The following is a 14,184-nucleotide window of genomic DNA, read 5'->3' on the forward strand; positions in this document are numbered from 1 at the left end:
TGGGGGCGATATGCTGACTCTCTGTAAACCGCTTAGAGAGGCCTGAAAGGCCTATGAAGCGGTATATAAGTCTACTGCTACTACTACTACTATCTATCATCTGCCTCCCCACCTTTCCAAGAGGGGCTGCGCTGGGGGTCAAAGGGCAAAAGGGGTGATTGGGGAAAGAGGCTGTGGATGCCGGCAGCGAAACCAGAAACTGGCAAGGCAAGTTGGCAATCTCACATATTTCTCTGCCTCAAAGCCAGATACCATCTCTCTCTCTCTCTTCCCTCTTCTCTCTCTCTCTTCCCTCTCTCTCTCTCTCTCTCTCTCTCTTCCCTCTCTCTCTCTCTCTCTCTTCCCTCTCTCTCTCTCTTCCCTCTCTCTCTCTCTCTCTCTCTCTCGTCACTTTTCTCTTTCTTTCTCTGTCTGCCTTTCTCTATCTCTCCTCTCCTCTCTTTCTCTCTCTTTGCTTTTTCTCTTTCTCTATCTTTCTCTTCCTCTTTATCTCTCCTTTCTCTTTGCTTTTCTCTTTTTCTGTCTCTTTTTCTCTTTTTCTTTCTCTTTTCTTTCTCTTCCCTTTGTTTCTCTCTTTCTGTCTCTTTCTCTTTATCTCTATTTCTATCTCTTCTGTTCTATCTCTCTCTCTCCTCTTTCTCTTTGCTTCTCTCTTTTTCTGTCTCTTTATCTATCTTTCTCTTTTCTTTCTCTTTTCTTTGTTTCTCTCTTTCTTTCTGTCGCTGTCTCTATCTCTCACTTTATCTCTATTTCTCCCTCTTCTCTCTTTCCTCTTTCTTTTTGCTGCTTTCTCTGTCTCTTTATCTATATTATACTTTCTCTCTCTTCTCTTTCTCTTCTCTTTGCTTCTCTCTTTCTGTCTCTTTCTCTATCTTTCTTTTTATCTCTATTTCTATCTCTTCTATCTATCCCTCTCCTCTTTCTCTTTGCTTCTATCTTTCTCTTTCTCTCTTTCCTCTTTCTCTTCTCTTTGCTTCTCTCTTTTTGTCTCTTTCTCTCTTTCCCTTCTCTGATCTTCTCTCTCTCTCTATCTCTCTCTCTCTATCTCTCTTTCTTTCTTTCTCTGTCTCTCCTCTCTCTCCCCCACAAAACCAGGGCTGCAAAGTACTGCAAATTACTTAATTGAGGTCCTGGGCAGCTGGAGACAGGTTTGTCAACAATCTCCAGAGCGCTCCACTCCTTCATGAGGACTAGAATCCTGCAGGAGAAGCCAAGCTTGCTAAGATGGTGAACACACACACACACACACACAAAAGTTGGTTGGGGGGGGGGGCAATCAAGCAGAAGTTGACTGGGAAATGATTTGGGGATTCCCCCTTGCCCATTGCAAGGGGAGGAGGATCCCTGTCCAGCCACATGGGAGTGGTAGTCCTGCCTTAAGCAGGACAAGGTTTTAGTAGAGGTTTCTGAGATGAATCCAAGTGGTCTTGTGTCCCCCCCCACTCCCCCCACAAGACCCAGACCTCGTCCCTGCCAGACTCCCATAATCCTCACCCAACGGGCCGAGGACGATGGGAATTGGTGGCCCAGCCTAGCCAAAAGCAGGAAGCTTAAAGGAAGCTGCTCTGGGGATGTGAAACGGGGAAGGGGGAGGGAAATACCTCCCACTATCCTTGCCCCCTCCTCTTGCAAATGGGGCAAACCCACCCCCCCATGGGGGTAGAAGGCAGCCTCCGAGCCCCCCACCCCAAACTTCTCCACGCCTGGGCTGTGCAAGGCAGAAAGTTTTTTAAAAGACCCCCTCCCTTAAATAAAAGCAGAAAAGAGCCCCCCTCCCGAACAATGGGGGGGTGTAATAGACAATGAAGGTGACCCCAAGATTAGAGGGGGGGTCGCGAATCCTCACCCCACCGCTTCCCAGGTACGCACGACCCCGCGGCCCATGCGGCGCAGCCAGAGCCCTTGGAATGGCGGGAGAGCCTTACCTGGGGAATGGGCGTCCCGGCCGCCCCACCCTCGCGCAAATTCAACCGGTGAAGCTCGCTTCCACGCTCCGCCCATCCGCCGGACCCTATTCTTCCGGGATGATGGGCTTTGTGGTGCAGCCCGATGAAGGGGAGATTTCCCCACCCCCACAGAGACCCCCCTCCCTTCCTTGAAGCGGTCATTCCACCGGTGAAGCTTAAGGGGGGGCGTAAAGGGGGCGCCGCGCCCGTTTCCCCCCTGCGCGCAGCAGCCGGCTATTCGCCCGGCGAAGCTGCCTTTCCTCTCCTCGGAAAACAAGTGATTCTCCCCCCCCCCTCCGGAGCTGAAGCCTTACCTGTGGCATGCCTGCCTGCCTGCCTGCCTGCCTTCCTCTCCCCTGGCTGCTCCTGCTTCGCTCTGCGGAGGCGTGGCGAGGCCGGCAGAAGCTCCCCAGGTGAGGCTGGAGAGGCGCTCACCTGGGCAAGCTCGGGCTTCACCCGACGAACTCCCGCCTGGCAAAACGGGGCTGCCGAATAGTCCTGAATCAATCCCGGTTCATCCTAATTGGAGAGGCGGGCGGGGGTCCCGCGGGGCAGAGAGAGAGACCCCACCCCCACCCCCCCTTTGCCAGGCAGACAGGGCACCGGGGAAGCCGCGCCCCCCCCCTCTCGGGCTCCCGCCGACAGCGCTCGATTGGCCGCGGCTGCAGCAGCCGCCCAGCTGCCTTACACAACTCGGCGCCGCTGGATCGGGGCCAGCCCCCCCCTTTCCCTTCCCTCGGCTTCCCCCTCCCCCCTCCCCTCGCCACGCCGAAGCCGCGTGAGCCGCCCGCCCCCGCCGCACGTGCGCTCCCGCGTGCAAAAAGCCCTTGCACGCCCAGCTGGAGAGAAGGAGGCGAGACTGTGTGTGTGTGTGTGTGTAAAAGAAAAGGAGGTTGCGGGGCGAGTAAAAACTCCGCTCGGGTTCTTTGCACGCCCAGCCGCAGAGAAAGCGGGGCTCTATGTGTGTGTGTGTGTGTGCGTGTGTGCGTGTGTGTGAACGCGTGTAAAAGAAAGGGAGGTTGCGGGGCATGTAAAAACTCCGCTCGGGTCTCTTGCACGCCCAGCTGTGTGTATGTATGAGAGAGCGAAAGTGATAGATAGATAGATAGATAGATAGATAGATAGATAGATAGATAGATAGATAGATAGATAGATAGATAGATAGATAGATAGATAGATAGATATGAGAGAGGGAGAGATATAGATCGATAGATAGATAGATAGATAGATAGATAGATAGATAGATAGATAGATAGATATGAGAGAGGGAGAGATATAGAATAGATAGATAGATAGATAGATAGATAGATAGATAGATAGATAGATATGAGAGGGAGAGATATAGAATAGATAGATAGATAGATAGATAGATAGATAGATAGATAGATAGATAGATAGATAGATAGATAGATATGAGAGAGGGAGAGATATAGAATAGATAGATAGATAGATAGATAGATAGATAGATAGATAGATAGATATGAGAGAGGGAGAGATAGATAGATAGATAGATAGATAGATAGATATGAGAGAGGGAGAGATATAGATAGATAGATAGATAGATAGATAGATAGATAGATAGATAGATAGATAGATAAAGATATAGATAGATAAAGATATAGATAGATAGATAGATAGATAGATAGATAGATATAGATATAGATATAGATAGATAAAGATATAGATAGATAGATAGATAGATAGATAGATAGATAGATAGATAGATAGATAGACAGATAGACAGATAGATATAGATATAGATAGATAAAGATATAGATAGATAGATAGATAGATAGATAGATAGATAGATATAGATATAGATAGATAAAGATATAGATAGATAGATAGATAGATAGATAGATATAGATATAGATAGATAAAGATATAGATAGATAGATAGATAGATAGATAGATAGATAGATAGATAGACAGATAGATAGATATGAGAGAGGGAGAGATATAGATAGATAGATAGATAGATAGATAGATAGATAGATAGATAGATAGATAGATAGATATGAGAGAGGGAGAGATATAGATAGATAGATAGATAGATAGATAGATAGATAGATAGATAGATAGATAGATAGACAGACAGACAGACGGACAGACAGGTAGATAGATGATAAAGAGAGAGAGGGAGAGAGACGGGGGGGTAACGGCGTGTGTGTGTCAGAGAGAGAGAGCGCACGCACACGTGTGCTTGCAAAAATGCCCCTGTGGCCCTTGGTACTTGCAGAGGCGGCCTGGTTGTGTGTGTGTGTGTGTGTGTGTGTGTGTGTGTGTGTGTGTGTGTGTGTGTATTAAAAGGGGGCAGAGACAGACGTGCAAAAACTCCACTCAGGCTCTCGAAAGAAGGCGTGACCCATGTACGTGTGATTGTGTGTGTAATAATAAAGAGAGAGAGACAGAGAGAGTTAAAAGTTGCCTTTCAAGTGAGCTCCCTGTGCCAGGACCAGTCTACCAGACTCTGGAAGGAGATGCCCGAGTACAGAACTCCTCCTCCCAGGGACAGGCAGGGGATGATGGGTTGCTGCTCCCCAGCCCTCCCAACGGGGGGCGCCAGTCAACCCTGCCCGGGAAGGAAGGAGGGGCGGCACCCCCATCCCCCCCACGGGCTTCTCCCCTCCCCCCACCCTTTCGGCTGGGCACACCCTCACCAGGGATAATTATTGTTTACGTGCTCCGCTGGCTGGGGCACATGGATCCTCGCCCTGGGGCTGCTGCGGTGGTTCAGGCCGTCGGAGGGGTGGTGGTGTGTAGTGTGCAGTGGCATCTCACCTGTGCCAGGTGCCAAACCGCCTTCCCCAAATGCCAACCTGGGGATCCTCCCACCGTCCCGCAGAGGCTGATGGGGTTTATGCAATCTCTACTCGCTGGGCAGGCAGCAACTCCAACCGGAAGATTGGAAATCTCAAATTCTGGTTTGTGGAAAGGGGGCCAAGAGGTGATGCCACCACAATTGCAAAATAAACGCACCCATTCACTGGGTTTAGCTCGGCCTCTCCATCCAGAGTAGATTTGCTTACGAAACAAACCTTTTTATTCTCCCAAGGAAATCTAGTCAAAAGCCATAATATATATTAATATCTATCTATCTATCTATCTATCTATCTATCTATCTATCTATCTATCTATCTATCTATCTATCTATCTATCATCTATCTATCATCTATCTATCATCTATCTATGTCCATCTCTCTCTTCTATCTATCTATCTATCTATCTATCTATCTATCTATCTATCTATCTATCTATCTATCTATCTATCATCTATCTATCATCTATCTATCTATCTATCTATCTATCTATCTATCTATCTATCATCTATCTATCTATCTATCATCTATCTATCTATCTATCTATCTATCTATCTATCTATCTATCTATCTATCTATCTATCATCTATCTATGTCCATCTCTCTCTTCTATCTATCTATCTATCTATCTATCTATCTATCTATCTATCTATCTATCTATCATCTATCTATCTATCTATCTATCATCTATCTATCTATCTATCTATCTATCTATCTATCTCTATCTATCTATCTATCTATCTATCTATCTATCTATCTATCTATCTATCATCTATCTATCATCTATATCTATCTATCATCTATCTATCTATCTATCATCTATCTATCTATCTATCTATCTATCTATCTATCTATCTATCTATCTATCTATCTATCTATCTATCTATCATCTATCTATGTCCATCTCTCTCTTTATCTATCTATCTATCTATCTATCTATCTATCTATCTATCTATCTATCTATCTATCTATCTATCTATCTATCTATCTATCTATTATCTATCTATCTATCTATCTATCTATCTATCATCTATGTCCATCTCTCTCTTCTATCTATCTATCTATCTATCTATCTATCTATCTATCTATCTATCTATCTATCTATCTATCTATCTATCATCTATCTATGTCCATCTCTCTCTTCTATCTATCTATCTATCTATCTATCTATCTATCTATCTATCTATCTATCTATCTATCTATCTATCTATCTATCTATCATCTATCTATCTATCTATCTATCTATCTATCTATCTATCTATCATCTATCTATCTATCTATCTATCTATCTATCTATCTATCTATCTATCTATCTATCTATCTGTTTTCCTCCCCTACTTCTCCCTGGGGAGGGGGTGGCGTCCCACGGCTGTGCTGCCCCCTGGTGGAGAGGCCCTTCCCGCACCCCAGAAAAGCAGGCTGCGTCCTGCCCAACCTTTCGGGGTGCCAAGCGAGCCCTTGCCAGCTGCCTTATATAACTTCGGGAGTGACTCACCCGGCTTTTGATCCCAAGAGCGGAGAATAGTTTTGATATTAGTGCCAGGAACGTTGCAAGGAGCTAGTCCTCAAGGCAAAAAACAAAAACATTACCAAGACGGGCAAACTTGTGACGGGCACAGGGAGAAATCCATCGGGTGGACGGCTGGACCAGGCCAGGAGGGTTTTTAGCTGACCTTCAGAAGCCTCTCCGGAGTGTGGCCTTGCTTTCTTCGCTCCGGTTGAGCCTCCCTGTTTAAGAGCAGTCTACCTCGAGAACCTCCAGGGGGCAAAACCCATGGGCAGAGATGTCTCCGTCCTCTTCTCCCGTGCGTCTCTGCATCTAGACTTTTGAGTCTGCTCGTTCCCTCCTCTTCCTCTTGAGGGAATAAGACCGCGCTTTTCTTTCACTTCCCGTCCTACCTCGCAGGGGGATATCGCAAAGCGGTATCGGCCTGCAGCTGGCAGGCCCAAATTCCAAGAAAAGGCTTCGATCCACAGCGGGTATCCCGGGATACCCGAATAAATATTAAAAATATGTAATATTTTTAATATTAAAAATATTAAAAAATATTACAACTTTTGGGACAGAGATGCAAAACGGAATTAATTCGCCGTCGAATAACCACTTTTATTTTGAATCCCACTTTTTAAGCAATAACTCGAGGCAGCAATCATATCGGACGCCCCTTCCTCCTGATATTTTTTAAACTTAACAGGCTGCCCAACTTTCAATGACTCCATCGAAGGAGTAGTTAAAGTGCCAAAGTTTTTAAAACTTTGGGAAAAGTTTGCAGTCCTCATGGGGGACCCGAAGTGTATTATTAACGGCTCTTCCTTGTTATTAATTTTATCGGGAGCTCTTGACGAAGCATCTGGAGGTGACGCCCTCCTAATAAGAGTCTTTTTAATGAAAGGGATCAAATCCGCCAGATGTAGTTTGACGCTGGGTGTGTTTTGCCGTTTTTCAAACAGGTAAGATGTATTTCACCTATGCATTTAATCAATTATCATCATTACTTAGAAGGCAGCTATGTGTTAAACCTGCTTATAAAATCTCAGGGTCAAATATATACATTTCTTTTCGACGAATGCATTTTTTCCTGGGCTCGGTCCTTCCTTATCGCCACCGAATCAGCTTATAAAGAAAAGTCAGGGTACTAGTCCTCAGCACGGCTAGAATTTAAAATGTTCTGAAAGGAGGAGGATCTGGGTGCCCTAGTGAGACTTTTCCTAGCTGAAAGTTAGCAAACGGACTCAGATACAGAAATGGAAGCGGTTCCGTGGGTTTAAACACATTTGCCAAGGATAAAAGTAGAATAAATCGATTTTTTCCCCCCCACCAGTAAAGTTGGGGAAACTTAGAACGCTGGTCCCAGCCCGCCCTCGTGTGGTTGGACCAGGTATGGCAAGCATCTTCTGAACTATTCATAAATGAGGAATCTAAATGAAAAACTATTAAAAGTATTAAAAAGAGAGCCGAACGCTTGCAGTGACATCCTATTTTTTTAAATTTCTAAATTTTGCAAAGCTTCTCTCTCCCCCCTCCCTCCCCGGTGCCAAGAGAGGCCCTCTTGTGGCCGAGCCGGGCATTGCAAGAGGAAAAGGCAGGGAAAATTACCTTTAAAAGGAGTGCAATTTTTTTTTTAATTAGTGAATTCACTATTCAGTGATTTAAGGGCAACTTTGACTTGGAAATCTACAGGGAAGGAGAAAAAAGAAGCGAGCAGTAAATGGCTCCCTCTGGTGGCTGCAAACGGTTTTCTCACCATGAAAAGAAATGCTGCCCTCTGGTGGCAAAAGTTGGGTACGTGGACAACAGGTAGTTTTAAAAAAATGAAGGAACTCCGTTAAGTAGCCAAGTTAAACAAGAAACGAGGCCCAAACATGTGTAAAAAAACAACACACTTTATACTTTTATATTTTTAATACAGCCCGTAATGGCAATTTTGTGACTTTAAACACAACGCACACCTAAAACAACGTTGTGTGAAATGAAGACAAAGGGATTTCTGAAAAGGGAGCGGCTGGCTCAGCTTTCTAGCCAGCTGCTCTCTCGGAGAAGAGATTATTATGAGAATTACAGGCTTGGGATATGCTGAGGCCATCTAGTCCAACCCCTGGTTTAATGCCAGTTCAACCCCTTGCAAGGCTGGGCTGTGTGCGAAACATCCATCATTCGGCTGCAACACCACAATTCTGGGATTCTCCTCAAATGTGGGGGGCTGCCCCACCAATGACGGGGTGCAGACAATTCCAAAGCAGATATGGGTCGAATGAAAAACCGGATGGAATTCCATTGCTTCTATCGTCGACTGATTCCTGCTATACCACCGTCGGCCTCAAGGTGGCAGTGACACCCCGGGCGGCAGAGCTCCCTCTGGTGGCCGTTGCCTGCATTGAGCGCACAGGTACTCCTCAACTTAATGCCTCTCGTCGAGCCGGGGATGGAGGCGGTTGTTGTGCCTGGTTTTAGGACTTTCCTTGCCCGCGGCCATTAAGTGAATCATGCCCTTAAGCAAATCGGGGCCCATGTACTGAATCTATTGACTTCGCAGGGGATCATGTGACCCCTGCAACTGTCCTACTTGCCAAGTGCCCTAATTCTAATCACGTCACCTTGGGGAGGCTGTGCCGGTCGTAATGCGAGGATTGGCCCTAAGTCTCTTTTTTTAAAGCACCATCATAACATTGAACGGTCGCTAAGTGAGTGGACGTACGTCAAGGACCGCCTACGTCAAAGCGTAGACCCTGTGGGCAGAAGTCACTTCTTAGCCTCTCCGTCATGAAGGATGAAGGTTAACCTCCATTTACAGCGATGGTTGGCCCTCCTGTCCTCCGCGAGGACATCTATACCACCCCCAGTCCTTCTCGGCCAAGCGCCCCCCCCCATTCAGGGCAGAAGAGAATCCAGCGGGACGTCACACTCGCCCAACACGACGTCGCGCCGCAGGCTGCACGATTTGTTCAGCACTTTCATCCTCAGGCTGCGCCGCGGGAGCTCCTCCGGGGACACCCCGTCGAAGAAGAAGTCCTCGTTGAAGATGGGGGTTGCGGGTCCTCTTGATGATGGCGCTGCGCTGCCTTTGACCCGGGCCGGGGCGCAGCTGCAGGACCACGCAGCAGTGGATGTGGCGAAGGCTGCCCTGCGGCGAGTAGAAGCCTTCCGCGCTCACCAGCCGCACCCGTAGGCTGCCCGGCGGCTGGAGGTACTCGCTGGAAAGGCGCAGCTGCCCGCCTTGGCTGACCGTCAAGGTGACCTCTTTGGTCAGCCGCTGGCGGCAGCGCATCAAGTCCAGGGGGAACAGCGGCGACAGGGACCAAGCGCTCGGCGAGATCCAGGGAGGGTCGGCCTCGCGGCGCAAGCAGCAGGGACTGGTGTCCGTGGAACTGGTGTCCTCTGTGGAGTAAGAGCTGGGGCGCAGCATGTGAGGGGAGCGGCATGCCAAACGCCGCCGGTGCCCGTAGCCATGGCACGGCAGAAGCCCACTGAGAGGACGTGTGGGCACGGGGGAATTATACGGGGAGTTTTCTGCGGAAGAAGCGGTGTCACTATCCAGGCCTGGAGCGGGCTGCGGAAAGGGCCTTGTCCGTGGGGAGGAGAAGCAGCCGGCTTGCCCTCGGTGGGGCGCGGGTCTGCTGTGGAACAACGATTCCCGCCGCCAGGTATTGGGGCTTTCGGGCAGGCACCCCAAGTCCATCGGGGTTGGCAGGTGGATCATAGTGGGAGCGCCTGGGAGTCGTGCTCCGGCCCGGTGTCTCTCCCGCACCGTGACGCCCTCGTTTTTGACCGTGGAGGTCTGCGCCTCGCTCGGCCTGGGGCTCCCAGCCGCACGGCGGCCTTGGAGGGTGGCGAGGTTGGGCGGGATGAAAAAGGAGGGGATGGTGTCGGGGGTCAGCACGTTGGGGCACGCGGGTCGGGCGCCGCGCGTCTTTCTCTTGGAAAACATCTCAGATCGGGCCGAGGGAGCAAAAACCGCAAGCTCGCCCCGAGACGAAAGGAGCCATCGGGACGAATCACGTCGACCTGGGAGGAAATCGAAGGAAAACCAGTTAGAACCAATCGGACCCATCGCTCCGCCTGCAACCTCCAATCAAGCCCGCTTCCTTCAACCAGCTTCCGCCACCTCGAAAAGTTTTCAGACCTCACGAGGACTAGTGGCTTGTCTCGGAAGCAACGGGCCTTTTGATGTGTTTATGGCTAAGCTTGGCTGGTTTGGATCCATTTATTTTTTAAAAAAATGTGATTTTCAGGCTTGTTTCCTGTGGACAAATGGATAAATAAGTAAATACACTGAAAAGCAGCAACAAAATCGGCCGAAAAACCTTGGGCAGGTGACCCCCAAAAAACAACACCCCCAGGAAGTCCCGGTTAATTCCTCGAAGGGGAGCCCCTCCCCTTCCCCGCCGATGTAGTTTTTGGCAGCGGGAAGAAGACAATCAATTGAAACCCGGAGAACTTGCTGGAAACAAACCCCCCTCTCCTGCCTCGCCTCCCTGTCACGGTTCCTGGGATTTTACAACGGAGACAAAACCTCCTATGTTTGGCAGAAGGGGAGACAAAAAAGGCCCCAAAATGGGTTTTCCAGCCTCCTTCCGCTTGGGAAAGAGTGCCAAGAGGTGATTTGTGCCCCCGCCGCAAAGCCACTGAGTTCGTGAATGTGGCCGCCTGCCCAGGTGTGGCTTCGAAACAGGTGTTGACGGGGGATTAAGTCCCGTCGTCGGGGAAATGTCAGGAGGCGTGGAAGACCAGGCACGACAAATCCCCAGCGAACAACTGGCAAGTGTGTGCGTGTCTGTGTGTGTCTGTGAGACCTACCCACGCTTCCCCCCATCTTCTTTCCTCGTTCGCCCTCCCCTCCAAACCTGCTGACCCATTTGGCAGCAGGAGAGCGGGGCCTCTGAGCATGCGCAGAGTGTAAAAGGAATCCAAGAGGGTCAGGGAGATGCCTTGGGTGGGAGATTTCGGGGAGGGGGAAATATCAAAGCTTTTAAGCTTCATAGTTTACGCTATTTCCACGCCGGAGGTGAGAACGGCGTGGCGCAAATGTCAAATATATCCGGAGGAAGAAGCTTTGGGGCAGGAGAAAAACTGGGGAAAAAAGTTAAGGAAGATTGTGAAAGTTGTGTTGTTTTTTTCCCCTCCCACACCCCCAACCCGTTATCCTTGCAAAACCATACAAAGGGGACGAAAATACAGATTTGTCCCCGCAAGGATAATGGAAGGGGGGGGCCCTTGTACCTGCTGGTACGAGAAACTGCACACCCCTCCACTTTCCAAATGCCCCATCCCTCTTAGAACCCCCCAATTACCTGGACATCCTTTCTCCTCCTCCTCCTCTCTTCCTTCATCCTTTTCCAACCTGCCTGCGTGGCCCTCCGACACTCCGACTGGCACGACACAAACTTTCCATGTTGTTGTTTATCGTCTGGAGCGTTGCGACGTCACCGTGGGTTGTTGCTTCAGCTGCAAACGAAGCCGGTCTCGTTTGGGGTCTCACGCCACGGCAAATAAACAACCCACCACATTCCCACAGGTCAAAGTTCAACGTTTTGTCGGTCGGGAAAGCATCCCGGCTCAAAACTGAGCCGCCATCCGATCGGAAGCGGGCTTTGGGATTTGGACGCCGTCGAGCCAGCCTCTCAATGTCTCTGCAAAAGGCTTTTCCTCCTGCCGTTGGCAAGCTGCCCCCTCTCCGATCAGGTTTGGCACACAAGAGCCAGAACAAAGGGGCCATTCTTTGAAGCCCGGAGAAATGTTTGCACACCGTGCCAGGCCAAGGAAACATGGACCGCCTCCCTGCCGCGAGGTGTGCCCGTTGTTGCAATCCTCCAGGCCGACGGTTGATTGACTGGCCCTCTCTCGTTCGGCCCGCGTGGTGTTTTCTTTTTAATTAACCCATCATTGTTTGTGTAGAAAACACAATAGTGCTGTTGCTAACCTGGGTAACAAAGACACACAACTTTTTCCCGCAATGTCCCGTGTGTGTGTTTGTGTCCAAAATTGGATTGCTCCCATTAGCGGAATATTTAGGGGAAAACGACGAAGGAGAGGAGAAAAAAAAATGTGTGTTGCGTGTTATCGATACACAGTCCTTGACTTACAACAGTGTTTAGTGACTTTTCAAAGCTACCACGCACTGAAAAGTGGAAGGGGGCAGTTTCTCAAACTTATGCCCGTTGCAGAGATCCCCGTGGAGTCAAAACTCAGATGTTTGGAAACCACTGGCTCATATTTATGACAGTTGTATGTTCCGGAGTCGTGTGTCATGTGATCCCGGGGTTCATAGGATCCCTTTCTGTGACCTTCTTGACGAGCAAAGTCAACAGAGAAGCCAGATTCGTTTAACAACCGTTTTCAGGTAATGAGGATTTAATAGCTGCCGGCTGATGTAAGGTTGTAAGCCGTAAACTGTCAGCTGATGCAATGAGAATGAGTCGAAACGCTGACAGCTGTGTTACTAACTTAAGAACTGTGGGGATTCGCTTAACAATGGTGACAAAGTTGTAAAAGGGGGCAAAACTCATCTGACAAACGTCTCGCTTAGAGGCAGAAATTCCGGGCTCAATTATCGTCGTTAAGTGGAAGCCTGTGTAAGTGTCTTTTATGGCCTGATGAGCTACGGGAATGTCTCTTTTTCTGCCCATTATGCAACTGAGGGCTAAGCTGTCTCTTATCTGTCTGTTCCCAAGGCAGAAACTCTTCCACTCGTTCCTCAAGGCCATTCCCACATCCCATTAAACATTGCCCGTTCTCTTTGAGAGACTGAAAATGCTCTCGGGAGGCTAAATGTTTCCTTTTGGCCCAGTTGGGCCTCCTTAGACTGCAATCCTCATGCTTCATGAGCCTATTCTTTTACTCATCCAGTTGCCACAATATAAAAAAAGATGTGGAGACTCTGGGATGGGTGCAGAGAAGAGCAACGAAGACGATTAGGGGACCGGAGGCCAAAAACTATGAATGACGGTTGCAGGAATTGGGAACGTCACTTGCAGTTAGCAATAGCAGTTAGACTTATATACCGCTTCATAGGGCTTTCAGGCCTCTCTAAGCGGTTTACAGAGTCAGCATATCGCCCCCCACAGTCTGGGTCCTCATTTCACCCACCTCGGAAGGATGGAAGGCTGAGTCAACCTTGAGCCGGTGTGATTAGAACCGCTGAACTGCAGATAAGTCAGCTGAAGTGGCCTGCAGTACTGCACCACCTCGGCTCTTGAAAAGAAGGACTAGGGCGGGACGGGACATGATAGCAGGGTGCTGATATTTGAGGGGGGGGGGCACCTGTTCTCCAAAGCAGGATGAGAAGCAACGGATGGAAACTAATTCTAGGCGAGGACCAATTTAGAACGAAGGAGAAATTTCCTGGCAGTGAGACCAATGGAACAGCTCGCCTTCTGAAGTTGGGTTTTTAAAAGAAGAGATTGGGCCTCCTGCTTGAGCAGGGGGTTGGACTAGAGGACCTCCAAGGTCCCTTCCAGCTCTGGGATTGTTATTTATTCCGTTCAACACAAGGCCACGCCTCTATTCTACTTCAGCACCAGGGACAGCTGCCAAAATGCCAGGATGACGGACAGCTCCCTGTTTAGCCAGGAGCCAAAGATTTCAAAATGTGTTAGCGATGATCTCCAAAACCTTCCTCGTGAACCCAGAGCCTCTCCAGGAGATGGATGCTTAAGCCCCCATTGTTAAGTGACACCAGTTTTAGGAGGGGGGGAAAAAGAGGGGGTTACGACTCAATTTTTCACAGGAAAGCCACTTTTGAGAACAAAATAGATTCAGGGCACTTGAATTTATATAGAGTATATAAATAAACATTTCTCACCCACAAAATAAATTGCCATTAAGCATTCCGTTATTTTTTTTAAGTATTAAGAACCAAGTTGACTATCTGCTTCATGAAGCTAATCCAGAGCTGTTCTCTACCAAAGAAGACACTTCATTA

At 48.6% G+C, this 14,184-nt stretch overlaps 2 protein-coding genes across 2 annotated transcripts in view; both read right to left on the reverse strand.

The window, feature by feature from the left end:
- The window catches only part of RORC (RAR related orphan receptor C), a 39,279-nt gene extending 36,782 nt beyond the window's left edge, over positions 1–2,497 (reverse strand). Inside the window, exon 1 of the mRNA XM_087705039.1 lies at positions 2,261–2,497. The gene's annotated coding sequence lies outside the window, so the exon portion shown is untranslated. The remainder of the gene's footprint in view (positions 1–2,260) is intronic.
- A 5,646-nt stretch (positions 2,498–8,143) lies between these two features.
- On the reverse strand, positions 8,144–11,888 carry C2CD4D (C2 calcium dependent domain containing 4D). The gene is given in 3 exon segments (XM_087705042.1): positions 8,144–9,290; positions 9,292–10,268; positions 11,555–11,888. Coding segments are annotated over 2 exon segments (1,056 nt in total). The 5' UTR covers positions 10,192–10,268; positions 11,555–11,888; the 3' UTR covers positions 8,144–9,134.
- Positions 11,889–14,184: the final 2,296 nt, after the last annotated feature.

The sequence above is a fragment of the Thamnophis sirtalis genome, unplaced genomic scaffold (genome assembly GCF_051295495.1).
Source record: "Thamnophis sirtalis isolate CommonGarterSnake01/CBP01778 unplaced genomic scaffold, rThaSir2_p1.2 scaffold_2, whole genome shotgun sequence".
NCBI lineage: Eukaryota > Metazoa > Chordata > Lepidosauria > Squamata > Natricidae > Thamnophis > Thamnophis sirtalis.